The following is a 25,069-nucleotide window of genomic DNA, read 5'->3' as shown; positions in this document are numbered from 1 at the left end:
AATAACTTGGCTCTGTTGTCTGTTTGGACAATCATGCGGCAGACAGGGCCAGAACTCTCTTCCCATTCTTTATTCTCTGCTAGGTTGTAGGAAAATCTTAGCCCAAGAGTGAGTCAAATTAGGATAGCCAGAGAACCACTCTGAAGTTGGGCTGGCTTGGAAAGGTGGGGGGGCTCTATCTTACCTGCTTGTGTATATATCTGTATAAACCTCTCCAAGACAAACCAACGTTAGAGTGGTCCAGGTTTTTTCCAGCCTGAAGGACAGCACAGCAACTATTCCAGTACCCAAGACTGGTCAGAACATTCTGAGTAAAAAAGACAAGTTTGACCCGTGGAGTCGTGAATGGTGGGTACCAGATAGTCCAGACCCCAATCTTCTTTAATTGAATAGCTTTACCCTCTATAGCACGACTAAATCCAACTATCTGGTCAGATTGTTAAGTTTTAAAAATCTCTAATGTGATGTTCTACATTTGAGAAGATGGTCTTTGGCCTCAGTCTGCTAGCGTCTTAACATGACCTGTTTCATCTTTATCGCTCACATCAGATGGGCAATTTAAGGCCTACAACAGAATTAGAACATTATATAAAATAAAGATGGTACACAGTTAGACTTCCTGATGACATCGTAATAAAAATAAATAGAAAATGATAATGCAGCAATAAAAGCAGCTCAGAGCAAGATTTATTAATGTCATTCTTAGAGAACCGGTGTGGTTTGAATATGTCATCAAATCAGTTTATCGGTTCATCTTTTCAAGAGCTGTGATCAAAGTTGTTTTTTAATTCATTTAAGTTCCTGGTAAATGTTAAAGTTCCCACATTCTGTTCAAAACTACAACTAGCTCAAAACTACAACAGATCCCTTAAAATTCTTCTCCAACTTCTATTCCTTCGTCTTCCTCTAAGGTGCCTGTTGCCACCTCTTCGTAGTCCTTCTCCAGGGCAGCCATGTCCTCTCTGGCCTCGGAGAACTCTCCCTCCTCATCAGGTCGAACTTGTGGTCCAGTCGAGCCCAGGCCTCAGCGATGGCGGTGGTGTTGCTCAGCATGCACACGGCCCTCTGGACCTTGGCCAGGTCTCCTCCAGGGACCACGGTCGGGGGCTGGTAGTTGATGCCCACCTTGAAACCGGTTGGACACCAGTCCACAAACTGGATGCTTCGCTTGGTCTTGATGTTGCTGATGGCCACGTTGACGTCTTTGGGCACCACGTCACCACGGTACAGGAGGCAGCAGGCCATGTACTTACCGTGCCGCGGGTCACACTTGACCATCTGATTGTCTCACTGAAGAAGGTGGTGAAGGAGTCGTCGTAGGCTCCAGAGGGCTTGGTGCTGGACATGTGTCCATCTGGCTGGATGTCATGCTCCAGGCAGTAGAGCTCCCAGCAGGTGTTTCCCATCTGGACTCCAGCCTGGCCAACGTGGATGGAGATACACTCGCGCTGCAGACAGACAACATATCTCACATTTGATCTTTCAGGTGTGTCGCTTCGCTTCAGCTGCTGAAATCAGTGACGCTCACAAACATTCCTGAGTTCAGGTCTTTATGTCGATGGTTCAAATCTACATTTGAAGTCTGCCAAAGACATCAAAACAAGGAGTCCTAATGGTTTAAATGCTTCCTGTCCATCAATTAAAGTTTATGGGGGTTACAGCAGTGGCTGATGGGAAATGCTGTCAGTCTGCAGCAGGCATATTGCCTCCACACCCAACCTGCAGGAGGCAGCCATTGGCTGCAGGGCTCCTGAGACTGGAACAAGTTGGGTCTCATCTGGAACTTAGTCCTGAGGGAGTTTGTGATGTGGTCAACCTGGTTTGGTTCTCCATACCTACAGGAGGTGCTAAAATTTACATCTCCTAAGTTTTTTTAGAAGATGTAAATGTTTGCATGGAGCCACGCCCATGTCAACACGAGGGCAGTTGGATTTGGTTTGCATGGAGCAAACAGCAGACCCCACCCAGAGGCTGTCCTTGGAAACTCCTTTGTTTCCTGGACAGGGTTGACACCTGCGTTAAAACATTTGTCTGCAATTTTCAGTTTACGCCAGGTTTACCTAAACAAAATGTCATCAGTCCAAATTGCACATAAGTGCATAAAAGAAAACCCATCAAGTTTTGACCTCTGATCTGCCAGAAAATGTTTGTTTTCACCAGCCAACAAACATGTTGAGAGTCTTAACGTGAAAGCTGGTTGGCAGAGTCCTACCGGTAGCTCAGATCTATACTAAAGAGAAGTGTCACCACATTTTGGCCTTTGTGACAGCAGTTTCTGAGCTCATATTAAGAGCATCTGATGTTTATGGCTCTGATCATCACCACACTAGTTCAGTCAGTAAAACCTTTAAACCACTACACTAGTTCTTGTTAAGTCAGTAAAAATGAGAGGACTAACCATAATATTGTTAAGTGCCTTTGTTGTCACAGTTTAGACCCGTCTCATTGACACCGAAGGTCACGGGAGGACTGTGGGAGCCTCCAGAGAAGATAGTCCTGTAGTCCAGAAGCCCCACCTCCACACACACATTCCACCACCCAACACATTCACACCTCCATACAGATTCAAACTGAACCCCCCAGGAGCAACTCCACCCTTGAATAACCAGAAAATGTAGTTCCTCAAATCAGCTTTCTATCCAGCTTTTTGTCTTTAACATTAAACTCTGTTTTAGCTGGTTTGAACCAGCATTTGGAGGGGCCATACTGGTGTTTCCCTGTTTTCAATCTGACTGCTCAGCTTCCAGTCAACACTTAACTTGCAACCCACTTTCCAGCCTTACGGTGGCGCTCAATGTGAGTAATCTGACGGGAAGTGAAGGAAGTTTGAAAGAAGTCAAAGTTTGATAATGCGAGTCATGCTTGTTTTTCCGCTTCCTGCTCTTACTCCCCTTGCTCCTCCTCCTCTGCTTATAAGCTCAGCTTCTGTCTGAGGTCCACACTCACAAAGATCCCATTAAAGGTGACTGTGAGCCTGCAGAAAAGTGTTGAAGAAAACAACAAGCAATCATCATCATCATCATGGTGAGTTTATTCCTCATTTCACACTTTTAATCCTTTTTCTCTGGAAAATATGTGAAGAGTGAAGAACACACACATACACGCCAGGCTGTTTTTCTTTTATTAGCTGACTTTGACCATTTCTCCAGTGTGTCTCTTTAGACATTTGTCTGTGTCTTGAAGTTTACTTTCAGTTTTGAAATGGTCATGTGAAGATCAGTTCAGTCTGTCAAACCTTTGAATTCCTCCCTTCCTGACTGGACTGGACAACTATAATGTCTCCTTATTGCGAAACACATTTCTGCATGTAGAAAACAACACGCCTTCAGTTCATACGTGTAATTCTCGTTCTGCCGGATGTTCGGTATCTGTGCTGGCAGGGTGGCCAACAGGAAGCTGCCTCCACTCAGGCTGAAGCTGAGTTGTGTCATGTGATGTGGACTGTTGTAATTTCACGATTTCGCAGCTGTCTGATGTCAATGTGAGAATCTTGTAGTTCGTAAGCTGGATCAAACTTCACTTAAAATAGCTTTCGCCGCCATCCCAGTGCCCCTCTCCCCACGTTGGATCCATGGGGGAGGGGAATCACACTGCCAGGTTTTTCTCTACTCTATCTAAAGTTGTCTTCTTTAATGCAGTTTTTCTGTGGGTGTTTATTTATGGTATTTCAACTAGGTTTGTGTTAATAACTATCTTATAATTCAAAAATTAAAATCAGTACTTTTTCTTGAAGCAAAATATTTAAGATTTTTATCAAATCACAATAATTACAGCAGCAATTACGGGCAATTAAATTCTCATGTCAAGACAGCAAGAATGATGGCGAAAGACTGTGTGAAGGAAAAGGTATCGCGCAACCATTGGATTCCGAGGATTCTGCTGCGCACATACGATTGTGAAAGTGTTTGTTTGTATTTGACCACAAAGTAGGTCACGTAATCATGTTTGGACTTGTTATAGTGGCCACACCAAAACAAGTTTGATAAGAGAGGATAAATGTGGCGCTTCGAAGATAATAAATTCTGATGAATTGCAGCCACGTTCAGAAATAGGAATTTCCTCAACAACTCAAAACACGTGTGACCTTTGGCCTCAGACTTAAAAGAAACTTGAACGGGTGTCTTTTTCAGACATTTATTTGGAATAGAACAGCAGAGCAGCTAATGCAGTAATGCTAGGGTAATGTGAATGGATTATTCATCTATAAATATTGGATACACCTACAGGAAGAGTGAACATGAGCTTTGAGCTCTTTGTCGACACAAGAGTTACATTCCTATTACTCTCAGCACCTCCTGAAGGTATGGAGCAGTAAACCAGATTGGTCACATCACATCACAAACTCCCTCAGGACTGAGTTCCAGATGAGACCCAACTTGTTCCAGTCTCAGCAGCCCTGCAGCCAATGGCTGCCTCCTGCAGGTTCCACCCCTCCGCTTTAACAAGCAGCTCTAAATATTTTAGCTGGGTGTGGAGGCAATATGCCCGCTGCAGACTGACAGCATTTCCCATCAGCCACTGCTGTAACCCCCATAAACTTTAATTGATGGACAGGAAACCATTTAAACCATTAGGACTCCTTGTTTTGGTGTCTTTGGCAGACTTCAAATGTAGATTTGAACCATCAACATAAAGACCTGAACTCAGGAATGTTTGTGAGCGTCACTGATTTCAGCAGGTGAAGCAAAGCGACACACCTGAAAGATCAAATGTGAGATATGTTGTCTGTCTGCAGCGCGAGTGTATCTCCATCCACGTTGGCCAGGCTGGAGTCCAGATGGGAAACACCTGCTGGGAGCTCTACTGCCTGGAGCATAACATCCAGCCCGATGGACACATGTCCAGCACCAAGCCCTCTGGAGGCCACGACGACTCCTTCACCACCTTCTTCAGTGAGACTGGCACTGGGAAGTATGTCCCCAGGGCCATCTTTGTGGACCTGGAGCCCACTGTAATTGGTGAGTCCGCCAGATCTACATGGTTCAACTGTGTAGATGAGGTTCTGTAAAAAATTTGAATAAAAACGAAACGTCATCTTTGTATTTCAGATGAAGTTCGTACAGGAACATACCGCCAACTTTTTCATCCTGAACAGCTGATCTCAGGAAAGGAGGATGCTGCAAACAACTACGCCCGTGGTCACTACACTGTTGGGAGGGAACATATTGACTCAGTGCTGGACCGTGTACGGAAACTGGTAAGAACGGACTTGTTTTACTTCTGTGACATCAAATTAAAATGGTTCAAAATGTTATGGTCTACTGAAATCTGGTCTTTGTCTCTCAGTCTGACCAGTGCACCGGACTACAGGGTTTCCTGGTCTTCCACTCATTTGGAGGAGGAACTGGATCTGGTTTTACTTCTCTACTGATGGAGCGCCTGTCGGTTGATTTCGGCAAGAAATCCAAACTGGAGTTTGCGATTTACCCAGCTCCTCAGGTGTCCACGGCTGTAGTGGAGCCCTACAACTCCATCCTGACCACCCATACCACTCTGGAGCACTCAGACTGTGCTTTTATGGTGGACAATGAGGCCATCTACGACATCTGCCGCAGGAATCTGGACATTGAGCGTCCGTCTTACACCAACCTGAACCGCCTCATCAGCCAGATTGTGTCCTCCATCACCGCCTCTCTACGCTTTGATGGTGCCTTGAATGTGGACCTGACAGAGTTCCAGACCAACCTGGTCCCCTACCCTCGCATCCACTTCCCCCTGGCCACATATGCTCCAGTGATCTCAGCAGAGAAGGCCTATCACGAGCAGCTGACGGTGGCTGAAATCACCAACTCCTGCTTCGAGCCCTCCAATCAGATGGTCAAGTGTGACCCGCGGCACGGCAAGTACATGGCCTGCTGCCTCCTGTACCGTGGTGACGTGGTGCCCAAAGACGTCAATGTGGCCATCAGCAACATCAAGACCAAGCGAAGCATCCAGTTTGTGGACTGGTGTCCTACTGGCTTCAAGGTGGGCATCAACTACCAGCCCCCGACCGTGGTCCCTGGAGGAGACCTGGCCAAGGTCCAGAGGGCCGTGTGCATGCTGAGCAACACCACCGCCATCGCTGAGGCCTGGGCTCGACTGGACCACAAGTTTGACCTGATGTACGCCAAGAGAGCCTTTGTCCACTGGTACGTCGGAGAGGGGATGGAGGAGGGAGAGTTCTCCGAGGCCAGAGAGGACATGGCTGCCCTGGAGAAGGACTACGAAGAGGTTGGCCTTGATTCGATAGAAGATGAAGAGGATGGGGAAGAATATTAAAAGCTCAGAGCTGGTGCTCAAGTCATTGCTGTTGCTTCTCTTTCATAAATTGCAGTCACACCAATAAAGATTACAACTGTTCAAGCTGTGTTCTTTGAAGCTCTGTTGAAAACCACATCATAGATTTAAAGCAGGGGTGGGGAACCTCCGGCCTCCGGGCCGTATACGGCCTACGAGACCATTTCTACCGGCCCGCAACGCAATAAGATTTTTATATTTTATATGTACACTTATACATTGTTCGCTAAACTCCGCGAGCTGCGAGTAGCAGCGGTAGCGTATTTTTGCCTTTCGTATCCTGAAATTTCTTTCGTAACGAGGAAATATTTTCCCGTTTTCTGAGATAAAACAGACGGTTATGTTATGTCCGAGTCAGGGTCAGTGAACACAGCATGTGATGTACGTAGTGGGCTGGACTGATTGACACGGACGAAAAATGCTTAGCGAAACACGCTAAACTCGACGAGTTAAAAGGACAGATGAGTTTGGATAAAATTAACGCTCTTCGCCGGAGTTTGGAGGCTCAACAAGCAGCTTTCACACGACCATGTGCCGACAGAGAGAATATTACGCGTGCAAGTTTTGTGGTGAGTGAATTAATAGCCACGAAGCTGAAACCTCACGCCGAAGGAGAGTTCGTGAACGCGCCTCGTAGCCGCCGCTGAGGCGCTCGCGCCGTACAAAGTAAAATTGTTTCAAAGCGTTAAATTTTTTTCGTGAATAACTATTGAACTAAGACATATATTGTTATGATTCCAGTGGCTAACGGTATGTTTTTATGGTCAAGTATATGTGGGACTAATATTTATGGTGGAAATCACAATATGCCAGGAATTGTTGCGCTTGGCGGAGGTCTGCGCTCTCCGAGTGCTTTCTAGTTGTTGTTGTTGTTATTGTCTTTATCTTTCTTTCTTTTTCATTTATTTTCTTGATTATCTTGTTGTATTGCAGTTTTTGTGAGTAGGGGCCTCGAACAGGCCCTTACGGGTCTCTTGCCTCAACTCTGCACCTCTTTTTATTGTTTTGTATGATCATGAAAACATATTTTACTTGTCATTTTATTCTATTTTTTTGGTGATTTTTATATGCATGTGTGCTAAATAAATAATTCAAACTCAAATGCAGCAATCATGAGACTTAGTAACACAGTGGTTATAGACTTTTTTTTTTGTCTTTTTTTTGCATCCCTAGGTATGTGTTCATAATAGTATGGCCCTCGGAGGACTTTATAAAAATTAAAATGGCCCTCAATATGAAAAGGGTTCCCCACCCCTGATTTAAAGCTTTTAACAATCAGTGGTGTCTGTGTCATTACAAATACACTGTACTTTTTATATATGTATATTTTTTTATTATAAGACAATGCCTCTTTTCCTCTAACATCCTGTAATGTCATATATTTTATTATTTCTGAGTTTTAGTCTAACTTCATCAATTACCAATTTTGAAAACAGAAAAGGTTTGCATCTTCTTCCTGTGGGTTTTTTTCAGCCCAATAAAAGCTTTTTTCCCTGTTGCTTTTAGTAGCTTTAAGTCAGGGAATGTCTTATTTCCTGCTCCAACTGCATATGACATTCATACATTAACATCATAATATGTAACTGAACTCTATAACTGGTTCCTACATGTTACTTATTCAGAGTTAAACTTTGGACTTCTGTTGTTCTGTAATGAGATGGGAAAACAGAAATACTTATTATTATGCTGATTAATATTCATGAATTTTGTTGCTTATACCATCCAAAAAAAATCTGTGTTGTTGTGACTAAAGCCTTAACAATATGACTAAATTTCCAAACTTCAATCATGGCTGTGTATTTGAAGTGTATCGGTGGCTGGATCATGTTACGGTGAAAATAAGAATCTATTTTTCCCCCTGAGAAGAGACAGCTGCTGCCTCCTTCCTTTTGTCAGTCTTATTCTGGAGGACTGTTGTGCAACTCCAGAAACGTCTTACATCAACAACCTGGCTCCGCCCCCGCTGCACCACCATTGGATAATCACAGGAGCGCCGTCCTCGGATTGGCTGCTTCCTGCCTTTCTGTTTCCGGGTTGTATCGGGTAGTAACCGCCCTTGTCCGAAAGTGTCGCCGCCCGTCTTCGGAGCCCACTGTCCGTCAGCCCGAAACAGCCAGTCCCCTCAGTGTGGAGGTGTAGGGCGTCAGGGGTGCGCCCGGACGGTGGGTTCAGTGTGTGTGTGTGTGTGTGTGTGTGTGTGGTGTGTGTGTGTGTGTGTGTGTGTGGTGTGTGTGTGTGTGTGTGTGTGTGTGTGCGTGTGTGCGTGTGTGTGTATGAATGTGTGCGTGTGTCATTGTGGGTGAGGATAGATGAGGAAGTAGTAACCTCAGCTAGTCCAGTTCGGAACATAATTAAGCATTTGTATACTTGTTTAGTTAACCCATTCGCTTGTTTATTTATTATTCGTGACAGTTCTCAGTTGGCTTTTCTGTTTACGTTATTTACGTCAGGGAGGCGTCTCCCTGCCTTTAGTGATAACACCTTTATTAGCCATAGACGCAGCTACCGTGCTAATTTCAGGGAACCCCGATGACGTCATGAAGGAACTGATTGTTTTGAGTTATTCAGGGGGTTTGTGGTCAGTGAGAATTTTCCCCTATTTTAGATGTGATTGGCAGGACTATACAGTCCGAATATCACAGCTCTCCCTGGGGAAAAGCGTACTTGCATAGATTTAAACAGACTGCGCCTAGATCGAGCTCACTTTTTGGAATATAGCTGCATTAAGTGATTCGTCGATAAGATTTATTTGAGTAAAAACAGCATAAATCAGGCTTTCAGAGTTCCAATGTGGGACCAGTTAACCGGGGGACAGTCTAGTCTGGAACGGCCCAGATTGTCTGGAAATAGCTTAACATGAACTATTTACTGACAACCTTGACATTTCTATGTGTGATGTCAACAGGGAGACGTCAGACTGTCACTCTGTCCAAAACATCAGTCACCAAGTTTCGTCCTGTCCTTTTATGGCGTCTTTCACCTGTTTTCAGCTGTTCTGCAGGTCCGCTCTGAAATATAGAACTAGTGATCCCAGACACCATCAGTGCTGTGTGGAGTTGGCTGACATGAGAGAGGTCTTCAGAGTGAAGCGTGTGTGTGTGTGTGTGTGTTTGTTTGTGTTTCTCAGCTCCTATGAGGTCATCGGTCAAGTTTATCAGTTCTGTTGTGCTCATTCTGTGTTTAAAGCTAACTCAATAATAAATATTTTAGCCATTAGATTGTAAATGAAATCATCATGGCCCTTCTTGCCACACCCCCAGTTCTCTTTAAGCCTCGCCCTAAATGTCTTACTGGTCCGGTGTTTCTGCTCCTCTCTGCTGTTCCTCTCCACTCCTCCTGCGCAGAGCTCACGATGGCGTTCAGGAAGGCGTTGAAGCGGACGGTGATGGTCGGTGGTGGGGCCATCGCCACTGTGTTCGGCCTGTCCCAGGTGATTGAGTACAGGAAGAAGCAGGTGAGTTGACAGATTTATTAGCTGCAGACTGATGTTTATCTGCTGTAAACATCCAGCTGTGCAGAATTTCACAATAGTTTACGAGGTTTTTCCCTGAGTTTGGACTGTCAGGCAGGGAGGGAGCTCGTCTGATCTCTGTTTCAGTGAACTAACTGAGCTGCAGGTTAACATAAGAAAATAGACTGTAACAAGGTTCACTTCCTGTTTCATAACGTGTGTTGTGAACAGAGAGACCGGGGGACATGTTGTTTTTCTCTGGCTCTTTATACCAAATTGCCAGTCTTGTACTTGGAAAATATTGTACTTTTCCGCTCCCTGAAGGTTAAATAAAGAGGTAGGCTCCATGTTGGAATGCTAATTATGAAGCTGGGTTCATAAAGCGGGCTCAGCTCTCAGGATGTTTCTGTCTCCGTTGAGTATTTTTGTGCCACCTCGTCCAGGACTTGATTTGTTCAGTTGTCATAGTTACGAAATGAAGAGCTGGGTTTTTCGAGCTGGGGTTTTCATGCTGTAGCCTGCAGACTGACAGACTAACAGGTTTTCCTCCTCTCTTCAGGAGCATTGTTTCAAACATGAATGTCTCTGCCGGCGGGATATGTGACTGGAAAAGAATTTGTGTTATTTTGCTTACGCAGGTATAATTTTTCACACTCCTGGTTAGGATGTTCTCCACGTGCTGTTTGGTGTGATGTTTCGGTCACATTCCCGGGGAGTTCTTGACAAGGTTTGACCACATTGTCGCTGGTCTGTCCAGATGTTTGAGGTGAACGATGGTCAACAGGACCTCTTAAAGTGGTGCAGTTCAGTGTGGTTCTTCACACTTCATTGATGTACAATCCCGGTAATTCCTGAACTCTGCTTCCTTATTATGCCGTGTTCAGGTGGAAAATGGGTCCCTTTTTTAAGTTGGCAACCCTAGTTACAAACCACCATATGTCGGTGAGAATGAGGTAAAGGAGGCCAGAACTGGGAAGTGTGGGGGGTGCAGCATGGTAGCTGAGCCTCAGCATTAACATCTAGAACATCTGGGCTGCTGTGAAAGGTAAAACTGACCTGGACATAGTGTGTTTCTGTTGGACCAAATTATAATTCTTCAATTTTGAAAATTACAACTCCCCTGCAAATATGTGAAGATAGGAGTTACAAAAGTGATACGTAGAGCCGTTGTGACATTTCAATAGGAGTTTTCAAAGCATTTTTCTGAATTTTTAAGCAGGATAATGTCAGAGAGCCTGTCCACATATTGATGGTGTTTGTTCCTTTTTAAAATAAAAGTTTTATGGCATAAAAAAGAAACAGCTGCTGTTTGTTTACAGTGATGGTCTAAAAAAGGCAGAAAAAGAGAGCAAGCAATACACATAATCCAAGAAACAAACATTTACATACAGACATTTAAAGTTAGAGAATCGCTGTTCTAACTGCAGAAAAGGAGTCAACATGAGCAGCTTGGATCTGCTGCTCAAACATGTAAAAGGAACTGAAACAGGAATTCCAGTTGTAAAGTGGAAGAAAATTGGACCAAAGGCAGAGTGGACCCTGAGAAAAGGGAGTGAAACCAGATCACTGGACCTCAACAGGTCAGCACCAAGGAAGAGTAGACTGGAGAGATACTCGGGTGCATCACCGATATGTTCTTAAAGATCAATCGATGAGCGATGGAAAACGTCGAGCCTTTTATACGCACAGGTGACATTAGGCCGTTGTATAGATGACATCACTATAGGTAACATGCAGGAAGGTCATTTATGCTGAAGGAATGTAATATTGATTACGAATAATTAAAGAGTGCAGACAGAGAGCAATGGTTTTGTAGGCGCTGTCAAACTCTAGATCTGATTCATGGGCGAAGAAGACCTATAGGTGACTACATTTAGTTACTATGTCGCAGAAAGACTGATAAAAGTGAGGCTGAGGGGAGGGATAGATGTGGCTGAGTGAAGCAAAGGTTCACCTGAGTCTATAACAGCATCATCAGCATAGAGGTGTATCCAGGAGGTTCAGCTACATCAGTCATGCAGCGAGTAACAAGGAGCCAACAAACAGGCCAGTGTAGGACGCCTCTGCACGAGGCCTTGGACAGACAGAGATGATGCTAGAGGTGGAGGTCTCTCTTTGATAGTATTGTGCTACGGCTGCTCTAACTACATTTACATGACACCCTGAAATTCATACCTGACTCAGCTATTCAGGTAATCACATACACACACATTTAGGAGATTTTTCCCCCCTCAGTTTTTATGCTCAATCGTCAAAAAAGTGTTAACCTCCAAGAGTAAGTTTTCATATTTTGCTTTTCTTTTGTGGTTGACATGACGACACTAACATGAAATGTATTATTTGTCTTCCCTTCATGTCCTGTCACCAGCCTGCAGGGGTAAGCAGAATTTGACCTGATAAAACAATAGTTAGTAATCATGCATGCTTCTAATCCCAGTGATTACTGATGACATGGCTGTCCATCCTGTCTCCATTAGTGGAGGCATATGGCTTTAGCAGCCAACTGGCTATTAGCCTGACTTAACATGATTACATTTTGCTTTGCGCGTTCACCACAAATAGACGTGATTTTATCTTTGTCTCATTTGTGGCTGCAAATTATAAATGCTGCTTTTATGTTATGGCTTCAGAGCTTAATGCAATCATGTAGCTTGAAGCTGCTGCGTGGAACATTCATGAATACTTGATCCTCCCATCAGAGACGATGCCCTGTGATCATTTCTTTTAATCCTAATCAGCATTTATAGGAGTGAAAGTAAATATGATTTGAATTTGTTGGGTTTTGTGACGCTTCAGCAGCATGTGGCAGCAGAGCGGCGCTTGCAGCACTTAATTAACGTGTTCTTTGATTTTAGTATGTGGAAATATGCTCCATGCTCCTAAATCAATAACTGCACCAGACTAATCTATCTATGAAGTGTAAATTCTGAAAGCAACCTGGATTCCAACAAGCTGTGACGCTGAAAGGCAATGTAGAACGTTAGCACTGTGCCACAGACACAATGCTAACAGATGCAAATGCTAATCAGGAGATTTCAGTGTCCCATCTTTAACCTGGAATCAGGGTTGTAAAAGTGGTCACATCACATTTCTGTGAATAAGTAAATACCTGCATTCATTCTAAATGCAGTGTTGTTTGATGTTTTTCAGCGATGATTGCAGATTTCTTTGATACAGTTGCAGAGAGGAACGCAGTATTAGTTTGTACTCTGGATAATTGAATACAGAGGACTCATCTGAGCCAAAATAGTCCAACGTAATATTAGTAGAATAGAAATAATCAATAGTAACCTAGAACATGATTAAAAACATCACTTTATTGGTTAAATATTTTTAATATATGTCTATTTCCAATTTATTCACATCACATTTTCAGTCTTTTTTTTATTTTTAAATGTAAATTTTGGCAACGTGGGTCCTTCATATTCAAATATTCACTGATGTGATGAAGACATCAGCTCATCACCGTATCATCACTCCGGTTTGTGTGTCAGCTGTTTTAGATTTTTCTACAGAAATTCACATTTCTGTAACCTTCACTGAAGAATCCAAAATCCATCAACATTCTCAACATTTTCCATTGATAGTGAACACTTATGTGTGTTATATCGAGAGTTGCTTCCTTCAGAGGTAGGATGTCGAGTCAGACTTGTGTGGACGGGGGAAAGCTAGGTATCCAATGATGCATTTCCATTCAGCTAGCAGCAGCGATGGTGGAAATGACGAACTTCATAGTAAAGACGTCCAAATATGAAGTGCAGAAGATCACAAGAGCGTGGCTGCGTACTGTAGTCTTGAGAGACAGCATGACACAAACCTGGACTGGAAGAAGTGATCTCCTCACCATCTCACCTTGTCACCATGGCTCTTCTTGTTCCCCATCAGGCTCGGTTAGCCCTTGTGGCAGCAGAATCCGAGCTGAAGGTTCCGTTTGCCGATGAGCTTCCCGCTCGACAGGAGCAGCTCGCTGCTCTGCAGAACACAGAGGAGTTTGATGTCCTGGTTGTTGGGGGTGGGGCCACCGGGGTAGGATGTGCCTTGGACGCCGTCACTCGCAGTGAGTTTCCTGTAAACACTGAAGAGAGACATGAGAAACATCGGTGTAAAGATGGACTCATCAGTAGATGATGTGATCACATTTAAACGTGGTCACCTTTTAACCAGGATCTTTTCTCAGGCTCCAGCATGTTTGCTCCTCTAGGTCATGTGACCCTGTGCTGTTTCCCTCTTCTTTAGACCTGAAAACAGCTCTGGTGGAGCGCAGCGACTTTTCCTCAGGGACGAGCAGCCGCAGCACCAAACTGATCCACGGAGGTGTCCGATATTTGCAGAAGGCCATCATGCAGTTAGATTATGAACAGGTTCCTAGTCCTCCTCATCATGTCTTTTCTCTATCGCTCCTCCAAGCTTATCTTTCCCTTCTGTCTCCATGGCAACAGTACAAGATGGTGAAAGAAGCCCTTCTTGAGCGGGCTAACCTGCTGGAGATTGCCCCTCATCTGTCTGCTCCGTTACCCATCATGCTCCCTGTTTATAAGTGAGTGTTCATTAGCCTGATAGATTTTATGCGAACAAACTCAACCTCCTCATGTGGTTATTCCTAAGATGGTGGCAGCTTCCGTACTATTGGGCAGGTATTAAGATGTATGACGTGGTAGCTGGGATCCACTGCCTGAAGAGCAGCTACGTCCTGAGTAAGAGCAAAGCTCTGGAGCTCTTCCCGATGCTCAAGAAGGACAAGCTGGTCGGTGCCATCGTCTACTATGATGGTGAGCCCTCTGTTCCTTCCTGCTCTCACAATCCTAACATGAAGTGAGTAAGCATTTTGATAGGAGAGACATTTTGCACTGAGATGTCAAAAAACAGGGAGCTGATAAAACAATTTGGTTGGTTGACGTTGGAATAGCCAGCAAAGTTAATGAATAAATTAGTCCTATAGTACTGATCGTCTGGATTATAGAGTACATTTCCTTTGAGAAAGTGAGAGCTCAGGTTAAATCGGAGCCTTAAAGGTTACTCTATGAAGGGTGAGCAGGATGTTTGTTTTTTAGATGCGTGCTGATAAAGTGGCCAGACTGGCTGCTGCAGCCTTTTCTTCTCCTTGTTAATACAGCGTGAAAAACACGTCTCATTCTGCTGTTTTTGCATCAGTGAAACAGAAAAAGGCCTTAGAGGAAACGTTCTGAGCCATGTTGGTAGCAGCACAGCTCACAGCCAGTAAGCATCAGCTCGTCTCTTCTTCTCTCTTCAGGGCAGCATAACGATGCTCGTATGAATCTTGCTATTGGCCTCACCGCCGCCCGCTACGGGGCCGCTGTTGCCAACTACACCGAGGTGGTCCACCTGCTGAAGTCCACCGACCCACAGACCGGCAAGCAGAAGGTTTGTGGCGCCCACTGCAGAGACGTCATCACAGGTGAGTGACCAGTGTCGCTGCGTCTGATCAGATTCTTGTCATTGATGAAACGGAAACTCAGCAGGCATCTCTCATCTCTTCCCACAGGAAAAGAGTTTGACGTGAAGGCCAAGTGTGTGATCAACGCCACAGGACCTTTTACTGACTCTCTGAGGAAGATGGACAACCAGGAGAGCCAGAACATCTGTCAGCCCAGTGCTGGAGTCCACATCGTCATCCCTGGATACTACAGGTGCACATTAACGGTGTCATAAATAAGCACCAATGCCCTCTGCACTGACACGCCTCTTCCTTCTCCTCCTGTGACCTTTCTGTGTTTTTTAACATCTGGATATCCATTTTCCCGTCATCTTCTTCTCATCCTGATCCACTCCAGTCCTGACAACATGGGTCTGCTTGATCCAGCGACCAGCGACGGTCGTGTCATTTTCTTCCTGCCCTGGGAGAACATGACCATTGCTGGGACGACAGACACACCAACCAGTGTGACAGCTCATCCAATTCCAGGAGAGGATGACATCAACTTCATCCTTAGGGAAGTTCGCAACTACCTGAGCGCTGATGTTGAAGGTACGCTGGAGCCATCCCGTTCCTGTCTTTTAGTTTCGACTCAAAAATATCAAAGCTTCAGCCTGCCGATTGTGGTTTGTGCCATCTGCAGTGCGGCGAGGAGACGTCCTTGCGGCTTGGAGTGGAATCCGCCCCCTGGTCACAGACCCGAACTCCAAAGATACTCAGTCGATTTGCAGGAACCACGTGGTCAGCATCAGTGACAGCGGATTGGTCACCATTGCTGGTTCGTTGGCTTCTTTATTACAACACAGCATATTTGAGAGAGTCTGTGTTCCGTCATTAAAGGTGTGTGCATGCGTGTTTGAGGTGGTAAGTGGACCACCTACAGGTCCATGGCCGAGGAGACCCTGGACGCAGCTGTGGAAAGACTGGCTCTGTCAGCAGGACCGTGTAAGACTGTCGGTCTGATGCTGGATGGGGCGAAGGGCTGGACCCCGACCTTCTACATCCGCCTGGTACAGGACTACGGCCTGGAGAAAGAGGTCAGAACCAGAATGCTGAGGTCATCACTGTCACGTTGAGAAGCTGAAAGCGTCCATGATGACATGATGTCCGCGCCCAGATGAATGCGTTGGTATTTTAGGTATTGAGGTTCCAACAGCTGATTGGCTCTTCCTGCTGATCGTTGTCCACAGGGTTAAAACCTGTTCAATTCAACCTCTTTATACCGGTTCAACAGGATGATGAGTGGCATCGATCAGACTTTGGACATTTGGACAATTTTTTCGTGTTCAGGTGGCTCAGCACCTGGCCTCCACGTACGGAGCAAAGGCGTACGATGTGGCCAAGATAGCTCAAGTCACGGGACAAAGATGGCCGATCGTGGGCAAGAGGCTGGTGTCAGAGTTCCCATACATTGAGGCTGAGGTACACCAAAGCAAACAGATCCTGCCGGTCGAAGACTCTTCCTCACGAGTGCTCTTCCTCAGGTTCTGTACGCCATAAAAGAGTACGCCTGCACCGCCATCGATATTATCGCTCGCCGGACCCGCCTCGGCTTCTTGAACGTGCAGGCGGCAGATGAAGCGCTGCCACGTATTGTGGAGATCATGGGCAAAGAACTCGACTGGAGCCAAGAGAAAAGGACGGTACGTGATCCCAATCAATAAGTGGTTGATTGACAGACACAGTCTAGATCCAGTCAGCTGCAGCAGAATTTCTGTGTTATGTTCAGTGGTTCCAGAGCAGATCAGGGATGCCGGGCACCTCCGAGATCCCACATATTTGAGATGTGATTGGAATCTCAATTCTAATTTAGAGCCATCTGGAACAACTGGAAGAAGCGTTATCTCCAGATCAGGTCCAAAATAACTGATCCTGTTCAACCTCATGACCAGAACTAAAGTCCACATTCAAATTGACAACCCAGTTACTGCAGGACATCAGCGTGATGATGATGATCGTCATGAAGAACAACTGCAGTCTTTGTTTCGAGAGTTTAGCCATTTTGCTTCCATTGTGTAATGAGAGAATAATCCAGTGAAGCCTTAAAGGTGCTGAACCCGTTACCGTGGTAACACCTGCTCTGTGATCCAGGCCGAACTCGACGCCGCCAGGAAGTTTCTGTACCATGAGATGGGTTACAGATCGCGCTCGGAACAGCTGACCAAGACCTCCGAGATCAACCTGGACTATCAGGAAGTGGTCAGGTGAGCATCCTGCTGGTCACGTGACCCTTGCATCGTTGATGATCGGATTCTGACCTCCAAAAGAAAAGAAAAAGATGATGGTGATGATGACTGTGTGCGTGTGTGACAGGTATAAGAAACGTTTCCACAAGTTTGATAAAGACCGCAAAGGGTTCATCACGACTGTGGACGTTCAGCAAGTCCTGGAGGTGAGTTCACATCTGGATATGAATGTTTGGACCCGTTCACTGCTTATTGACTTCACTGCTGTCCGTTTCTTTTCAGAACATCAACGTTCACATTGATGAAAATTCGTTGCATGAGATCCTGAATGAGGTGGACCTCAACAAGAATGGCCAGGTTGAGATCGACGAGTTCTTGCAGGTGCGTAACTCCATCATGGGAACTGATGTCTTCACTTTTCTGAAGGCAACAACCTCCTTTTTCAGGTGTGGAGTCATTTGGGGGATAATTAGGAACATCCATCGTCAACACTTCCAGTAACAAGACTTGAATTGTCCGTGCGCGTGCGTGCGTGTTTCTTTCACGATACAATATCAAAGTTTGGTCCTCACGATATCAAAGGTTCAGACTTGGTTTGAAGGTTCAGGTTCATGTTGTGTTCAGGTCAGGTCAGGGGTTTATGCTGAGGAGCTGGGCGACGAGTTATGGCAGTAAAAGTCCTCAACGACAGAAGTACAAATGTGTCTATGTATGTGTCGATGTTCATGATGATGTTGCACTTGTGTTTCTGCTACGTGTGTGTGTGCTCGCTGATCTACGGGAGCTCTGCAGGGTCAACACTCAGGTACAGTATCGTACTGACGGTCACTAACCCGCGCCAGCAGGTTTCAGTCGTAACATGAAAACGTTATTGTTCTGGTGAAGATGGAGCTGGAGTGTTAAAGCTGAACCTTAAAGGTGTGGACAGAAAGAGTCAGCTGAGCTCTGCGCCAATACCTGATTTTCCTGTTGCTCGTGAACGTCTCCCCCTGAAAGCCGATTCCTCCCTTATTAAAGCTGCACTGATCGTTCTGAGAAAGAGACAAACAAAGGAACGGACAGTATTATCTTATCTTCATTAATGTGGTTAAAGGTTACTGTGCCTCAATATATGTCACGTTGTTGTCGAACAGTAATCCTATCAATAAGCGGATGTGGGAAATAAAATTGTCCTCAGAACAAAACAAGGGTTGACGTCTAACAACAAGCTGAGCCGCTGTTCCTCCAGAAGTCCAGGGTGGGTTTGGAAGGTGCATCAGAGGTCGCAGGGTCACAGTTCTGTCGTGCATGCTCGCCGGTTCCTCCACTCAGTTCCCTACATTAAAAAGTGGCAAACAGTTCAGCTTTAACACGTATAAAACAGGGATGGTGGTTTGGTGTCTCGGTGGTTGGACGGGTCGGTTGTCAAAGTCTCTGTGGCTCTTCCTAAAGACTTTACTTCCTGTTTCCTGTCCAGCTGATGAGCGCGGTGAAAAAGGGTCAGGTGTCCGACAGCCGACTGGCCATCCTGATGAAAACAGTGGAGGAATCTCTGGATAAGAGGGGGCCAGTGACAGTGGACCGCAGTGGGGGTGGAGTCTAAGACTGGGACCAGACTGTGATGTCATCAGAGGAGACAGAGCTGAAGCAGCTGTGATGCCATAAGCACACCTACAACTCCTTTTTTATACAAATATTCATATTTAATCACTTTTCTATTGTCTGTTTCATATCTAGACTGAATCGACTGAAGAGGGAACACTTTATTTCACACAGTTCTCTTCTTCAGCTTCAGTTAAAAATGCCTTTACTCCTTTCCAGCCACTTCTGCATTTTACATTTTGATTTTAATTGATATTTAAAAGCTGTTTAACACCATAGATTTAACAATTCTTTTAAATTTGTTTACCTTCTAAAAGAAAGTTTAGAAAAGTTGAACTTAGATTATGTTTTTAATCACATAAATAACTACAAATAACTTTAGAACATCTTCATTCTAATACGTTAGACTCCTTTAGAAAACTGAAATTAAATGCATTTTTATTGGTTAAAGTGTCACATTTTGCAAAATATAGTTGAGGAGATAAAAACTCGACTCCTTGTTGTGAAATAAAGTGTTCCGGACAGTTTTCTGCATCTCAGGTTTTTACTGCTGACAGTTTCCATGACAATGTTCTCACAATCATCTAATCTGTACTTTTATCACTGTTTTTTAAATTTTCCTGCTGTATTAACGCACATGTTTAATCTTTATGCTGGTTAGGTATTGTGATCAAGAGATTATTTAACCCCCGTGGAATGTGCATGTTTGATCGTCATGATGTGCCTTTGAGACATTTTCAGTGTCACACTACAAATAAACCAAACCAAAAAGACTCTGACAAGTGTTCTAATTGTGTGGAAGTGGCACAACCGCCTACCATCATCTGGCGAGTCCAGCAGCACAGACGAAGCCTCTCGGTCTTCAGTGGAGACGGAGGATAAAACTCCATCTGAAGTGTCTGTTGACTCACTTAATTAACAACTGACTCGCTACCGCCCCACTCCGGCGGTTGTGTTATTGTCGGCAGCGCGTTCCACGCGTTCTTCTTCTGCCCTAAATGAACACGCACAGCGGCTCGCTGCTGCCCCCAGTGGCCTGGAGGTGAATAACGCCGCCGCTCTCGCTCAGTTAAACTGCTGTTTCACCAGGCACCGTGAACTCAGGAAAGGAGCGTTTCAAACCGACTTGAAACACCGTTTTAAATGCTGGGATGCATTTAAAACAACTGTAAAATTCTGTCATTTACAAAAAACGCGTGAAAGAAATTGTAGTCATAATAATAGCATATATTACATATTAAAGATAATTGCAGATTCTGCTATAATCACAAGTTTGAGTGGAATTTTGTTAGCATTGTAGTCAGTTTTCAAAAGGATCAGCTTCCAAATCTGCATCCAAATAAGGATCAAGGATTATAAAACCTTGTGGATTTAGTTTAGAACTTACCAACCATAGAGTTAAACCAAGGGATTTAACACCACCTCTAGAAAGCTTAACATTTAAAGGAGAGATTTTTATTTATTTACAGGAATGAAAAATAAAATTTGCTCCAGAGGAGACGGACGGTGAATGATCAGTCTGAGCCCTCTGCGTTGTTAACCAGCAGATTTCTTCAGATTTATTCTTCACCATGTTTCCCTCTCACCACAGTCCCTGTCATCCCCCACGAGTCTGGGCTCACAGAAGCCGACAGCACACCTGAGGAACCCCTCAGGTGAGACTGGTCCCCTGCAGAGACCGTTAGTGGGCCAACCAATGACAACAGACGCCACCATCGCCTGAGGAGCAGCGGCAACAACGTCCAGGGTCCTGAAGTCAACAGTTCACTAAAGTCTTTCAGTAGCACCTCCTGTTAGCAACATGCAACTGAGGCAAGGCAACAGAACCAGGAGAGGTGACCATCGGGGGGGCGGAGCTTCAGCAGCCGGGCATGATGCTGATGGTCGATGAAGGTCTGTAAAGCTACACACACACACATTCACTTGTGTTAAACACCTACACAGTCATGTGACTTAATGGATTGATATTTTGTTGGGGCTAGGATCACATGACTCCTGATCTTCAGACACAAACAGGAAATAAGGTGTGTGTGTGTGTGTATTGTGTGTGTGTAACTGTCCTTGAAGAGAAAACTAAATAAAGAGCCTGAACAATTTCACGGTCTGGACCTAAAGCACTTGTTCACCACGTGAGCAGCTCTTAAATGCAGCTGAGCTGTGATAACAAGCGTTTCCAGGCGACTGATGAAACGTCTGAGTGGACTGAGTCACCCTGCTGCCGGGAACGGCTCCATTCTGGAACACGGGCGAGCCGCTGGCTGAGGTGTGGTAGAAGGAGGCGGCGGGTGTGTGGCCAAGCGGCCTTTTGGTCTTCTCCTTCGTGCTGGTGGATTCGCTGTCTTTGATGATGTCATACTGTCGACAGAAGAGCGCGATGACGGCTGGAGGTTCAGAAGGAAGACAGAGGTGAATAACAGTGAGCGACAGACACACACACTCCCACACACACACACACACACACACGGACACACACCTGCCCACAGGAGCAGCACCGTGGTGATGATGAGCAGCTCTCCTGTCTGGAGGTGAGGACTCAGACCTTCCATCGCTGGTTCATCTACACAAACATCCATGAATGTGGTCGCCTGGACGCCATCATGTGTACAAGTCATGTTAACAGGTAGCATATTACGGTGCTCCAGGACTCCGGCTGGGTAGTCGGTCTTCTCCAGGGTTCTGAAGTGGACCGCGGCGCTCGGCTGACTGTCCCCGTGAGGACCTATGGACTGGACCTGAAGAGCAGAGGTCAAAGGTTAGATTGATGGTGACATCACTGAAGCGGAGGCAGAAATCTGACAGCTGGAACCATATTAACAACACAGGAAGGCTGACTTTGTCTGTGTGTGTGTGTGTGTGTGTGTGTGTGTGTGGTGTGTGTGTGTGTGTGTGTGTGTGTGTGTGTGTGTGTGTGTGTGTGAGTTCACCTGCACACTGTAGTGTGTGTCTTCATCCAGATCCCAAAGAGCACACCGATGGCTCGACGTGTTCACCTCTCTGATGGAACGTTGCATCAGACCATCCTGCCTCTACACACACGCACGCGCGCACACACACACACACACACACACACACACACACACACACATATCATCATTATCTTTCATCTTGACACTTGAATTAATTCGTTTTGTTTCACAGATGATCATTATAGATTAATATACGATCATATTAAACAGATCCACGAATCACACGCACGCATGCACGTGCACACACACGCACACACACACACACTCTGGCAGTACCTGTTGGGAGATGGAGTATCCGATGACGGTGTCTCCTTGAGGAACATTCCAAGTCACTAAGGCTGACTTTGATCTCAGCTGGGTCACGGAAACATTAACAGGAGCGGCTGGAACTGCTGATCTCACACACACACACACACACACACACACACACACACACACACACACACACACACAGAAAAAGAGAGAGGCAGAGGGAGGTTCATTAGACACGTTTGCAGAGGTAACGGGTTGTTCTGGAAGATTCCACGTTCAGCTGTTCCCAGACCTGAGGAGCATCAAAGTAATTAGATTACTCTGTCAGACGAAGATTTATCTTCCCAGGAGCTGGAATTGATGATGACAGAGAAGCTTTTTAAAAAATTAAACACGATCGTTCCCTCGGTAAAGCCGTGGCTTTCAGCTTTATTAGCTGATCAATACTTTCCATCCTGATATGAAGGAACACACACACACACACACACGCACGCACGCACGCACGCACACACACACACTCACACTCTCTCTCTCTCTCTCTCAAGGTGTGTTCTGACTGTATTGATGAATATTTGGGTTCAAAAAAGCTGCACCAGGAGCAGAAATGAAACTATTTTTACTATATTTAATGTGTGGACTTTGTAAATCTCAAATCGTGTCCTTACATTTGTTTCTGTTCAGGCTTTGATTTCCATGGTTTCACTGATTCTGTCTGCAGTCAATCCTTTCAGTTCCAATTCCGACGGATTGAGTGGGGAAAAGATGAATAAATGAATGATTGAGCAGTTTCTTCTCCAAAGTTAATGTTTGGTGAGATGATTGATGCAGGTGTTGATCCGCCCTGGCTGGACTGATCCCAGATCTGTGACTGGTGCTGCTCAAAATCAACGCAGAGACGGCAGCATTTTCCCTGTGACGATGACGACTGAATGAATGGGAATAATGACATGAATGAATGGGAATAATGACATGAATGAATGGGAATAATGACACGGACTTACTGGCGCCGACCGTCCAGCAGCTGAGCGGCAGCAGCAGCAGCAGCAGCAGCCCGGGCTCCAGCAGAGCAGAGGCGCTCATAGCCGCTGTCTGTGTCCGCCTCCTCCGCTGCTCCCTCCGCACGGTTCGCCTCTGTCTTCACGGCTTCCGCTGCGCAGGTTCTCCGGGCATCGTCACCAATATTCGGTCTTCATCCTCGCCGAGCCCGCTGCCACACTGGCGGCTGGTCCGGTCTGTTTAGCTGTTTAAACCGGGAGGTGGGGGGCAGAGACCTGCCTTATCAATCCATCCATCCATCCATCCATCCATCCGTTCGCCTGTCTCTCTTCTGCACCGCCGCCTTTCTCCCAGCAGAGGTCGCCATAGCACCGCCGCGCTGTTGCTGTCACGTGATCGAGCGCCGACGTGTGCCGATTAGAGAAAGTGAGGCCGCACACTGGTCATTTCTGGTGCCTTTGTCCAATTAGGACTCTCAGATTAACAGCACTAGCATATAAAAACTTTGATAATTAACAAGTAAGTTTGCACCGTCCCACACGTTAATGGAAATGGATGAAATCCCTCGTAAACATCAGTTAATGAAAACCCAAACGTCGACGCACAAATGTCTGGTTGACAGCTGGAGAGCAGAAGGCGCCTCCCTGCGGCGATGCTGGAGATCAGGTTTGATGCAATCGGAGATCAACTCTGTGTGGACATTTTCCTGTAGAACATTTTTTCCGATCCTCCTAATTCAAAGGTGTGTTTGAGTTTCCAGACTTAGTTGGAATGTTAGAGTTGGGTCCTGTCAGGGTCAGGGCTTTAGTTCTGATGGTGTGTGTGTGTGTGAGTGTGTGTGTGTGTGTGTGTGTGTGTGTGTGCGTGTGTGTGCGTGTGTGTACGCGTGCAATCGTCAACAGCATCGGACTTTGTAGAAGGATCAATATTCTGGGTTGATGGTTCAGATTATTGATGTGCATCAAAGGCAGCAACACTGCCGGGGATTGTGGGTAATGGCGGGCGGCCTTGACGGCTGGAGGGAAGATGCTGAAGTTGGGACGACTCCTGAGATGAGTCGTGTCTCTCAATTTAAGCAGGCTAAATTATTACAAACCAGATTATCAAAGATAATAAAGCCTGATTTCACTCTGCTGTTGTTAATCTGGTAAAATATCAAAAACAGATTAACACCGTTTGTAAACTTTACAATCACAATTCTGAGCTGAGAGGAGAACAATCAGATTATTAAAGGGATGAAAACAAAAGGCAACGGGAGACGAGTGAATCAATCAGATTAAACAATCTGGTTTCAGTAAGTGATCAAGGTAGTTTTGGAAGGTCCTGATTTTTAAACACGAACCTGATGTTGATCATTCTTGGATCATCGGAATATTTTTGTGTGGCGTCTGCAGCTCCGCTGCAGAGTAAACAATCGGAGGTCACACAAACAGGAGCGTTAGCCGCGGGCAGCGTGGCCCCATTACTGCTGCATCCACTGCGTCATGGGCTCAGGCCATATTTTCCATTAACGCCGCGCACCCAAAGCTTTCAGAGCTGTTCCAGGCCGCCACCGTGGCTCCGCCCAGCAGCCCAGAACATCAGCTGCATTTTAAAAGCCTTTTCACCTCATTCATGTTTAAAGAGCCTCCGACATGCTAACGTCGCTAACATAGCCCCACAGGATTACTGCAGTACTGTTAGAGGATTACTGTAGTACTGTTAGAGGATTACTGCAGTACTGTTAGAGGATTACTGCAGTACTGTTACAGGATTACTGCAGTACTGTTAGAGGATTACTGCAGTACTGTTAGAGGATTACTGCAGTACTGTTACAGGATTACTGCAGTACTGATAGAGGATTACTGCAGTACTGTTAGAGGATTACTGTAGTACTGTAAAAGGATTACTGCAGTACTGTTAGAAGATTACTGCAGTGCAGTAC

The 25,069-nt window shown here is 45.5% G+C and overlaps 4 protein-coding genes and 1 long non-coding RNA gene across 12 annotated transcripts; 2 read left to right on the top strand and 3 right to left on the bottom strand.

Moving 5' to 3' along the window:
* Window positions 1-665: 665 nt before the first annotated feature.
* On the bottom strand, window positions 666-1,703 carry LOC130523295 (tubulin alpha chain-like). Its single transcript, XM_057028429.1, is given in 2 exon segments — window positions 666-990; window positions 993-1,703. Coding segments are annotated over 2 exon segments (408 nt in total). The 5' UTR covers window positions 1,279-1,703; the 3' UTR covers window positions 666-868.
* A 1,139-nt stretch (window positions 1,704-2,842) lies between these two features.
* On the top strand, window positions 2,843-6,345 carry LOC130523291 (tubulin alpha chain-like). Its single transcript, XM_057028421.1, has 4 exons — window positions 2,843-3,024; window positions 4,736-4,958; window positions 5,049-5,197; window positions 5,287-6,345. Exons 1-4 carry the CDS (start codon window positions 3,022-3,024, stop codon window positions 6,259-6,261), a joined length of 1,350 nt encoding a protein of 449 aa, XP_056884401.1. The 5' UTR covers window positions 2,843-3,021; the 3' UTR covers window positions 6,262-6,345.
* A 1,940-nt stretch (window positions 6,346-8,285) lies between these two features.
* Window positions 8,286-19,704, top strand: gpd2 (glycerol-3-phosphate dehydrogenase 2 (mitochondrial)). Of its 4 annotated transcripts, XM_057028417.1 has the most exons (19): window positions 8,286-8,441; window positions 9,624-9,733; window positions 12,099-12,107; window positions 13,616-13,787; window positions 13,967-14,091; window positions 14,170-14,267; window positions 14,336-14,499; window positions 14,982-15,146; window positions 15,234-15,378; window positions 15,523-15,716; window positions 15,808-15,942; window positions 16,026-16,201; window positions 16,455-16,586; window positions 16,649-16,807; window positions 17,256-17,368; window positions 17,478-17,556; window positions 17,633-17,731; window positions 18,143-18,155; window positions 18,807-19,704. In XM_057028417.1, exons 2-19 carry the CDS (start codon window positions 9,632-9,634, stop codon window positions 18,887-18,889), a joined length of 2,163 nt encoding a protein of 720 aa, XP_056884397.1. In that variant the 5' UTR covers window positions 8,286-8,441; window positions 9,624-9,631; the 3' UTR covers window positions 18,890-19,704. The 4 variants fall into 4 exon arrangements, with proteins under 4 accessions (XP_056884397.1, XP_056884398.1, XP_056884395.1 ...); XM_057028415.1 differs by lacking the exon at window positions 18,143-18,155 and having other exon boundaries at window positions 8,287-8,441; XM_057028416.1 differs by lacking the exons at window positions 12,099-12,107; window positions 18,143-18,155 and having other exon boundaries at window positions 8,287-8,441.
* Window positions 12,155-14,022, bottom strand: LOC130523296 (uncharacterized). Its single transcript, XR_008949863.1, has 2 exons — window positions 13,884-14,022; window positions 12,155-13,805 (listed from the first exon to the last, which is right to left on the bottom strand). It is a non-coding gene; the product is annotated as an uncharacterized LOC130523296 (long non-coding RNA).
* A 660-nt stretch (window positions 19,705-20,364) lies between the features above and the next one.
* Window positions 20,365-24,968, bottom strand: LOC130523293 (fibronectin type III domain-containing protein 4-like). 5 transcript variants are annotated; one of them, XM_057028428.1, is made up of 7 exons: window positions 23,151-23,929; window positions 22,174-22,289; window positions 21,856-21,957; window positions 21,564-21,663; window positions 21,405-21,488; window positions 21,143-21,312; window positions 20,365-20,834 (listed from the first exon to the last, which is right to left on the bottom strand). In XM_057028428.1, the coding sequence occupies exons 1-7, from the start codon at window positions 23,227-23,229 to the stop codon at window positions 20,790-20,792; spliced, it is 696 nt and encodes a 231-aa protein (XP_056884408.1). In that variant the 5' UTR covers window positions 23,230-23,929; the 3' UTR covers window positions 20,365-20,789. The 5 variants fall into 5 exon arrangements, with proteins under 5 accessions (XP_056884408.1, XP_056884406.1, XP_056884407.1 ...); XM_057028426.1 differs by having other exon boundaries at window positions 21,405-21,663; window positions 23,151-23,971; XM_057028427.1 differs by having other exon boundaries at window positions 20,365-21,312; window positions 23,151-23,941.
* Window positions 24,969-25,069: the final 101 nt, after the last annotated feature.

Source organism: Takifugu flavidus, chromosome 3, assembly GCF_003711565.1.
Source record: "Takifugu flavidus isolate HTHZ2018 chromosome 3, ASM371156v2, whole genome shotgun sequence".
NCBI classification, from domain to species: Eukaryota; Metazoa; Chordata; class Actinopteri; order Tetraodontiformes; family Tetraodontidae; genus Takifugu; species Takifugu flavidus.
The sequence above is the reverse complement of the archived record's forward strand: the minus strand, read 5'-3'. Positions and strand labels throughout refer to the sequence as shown.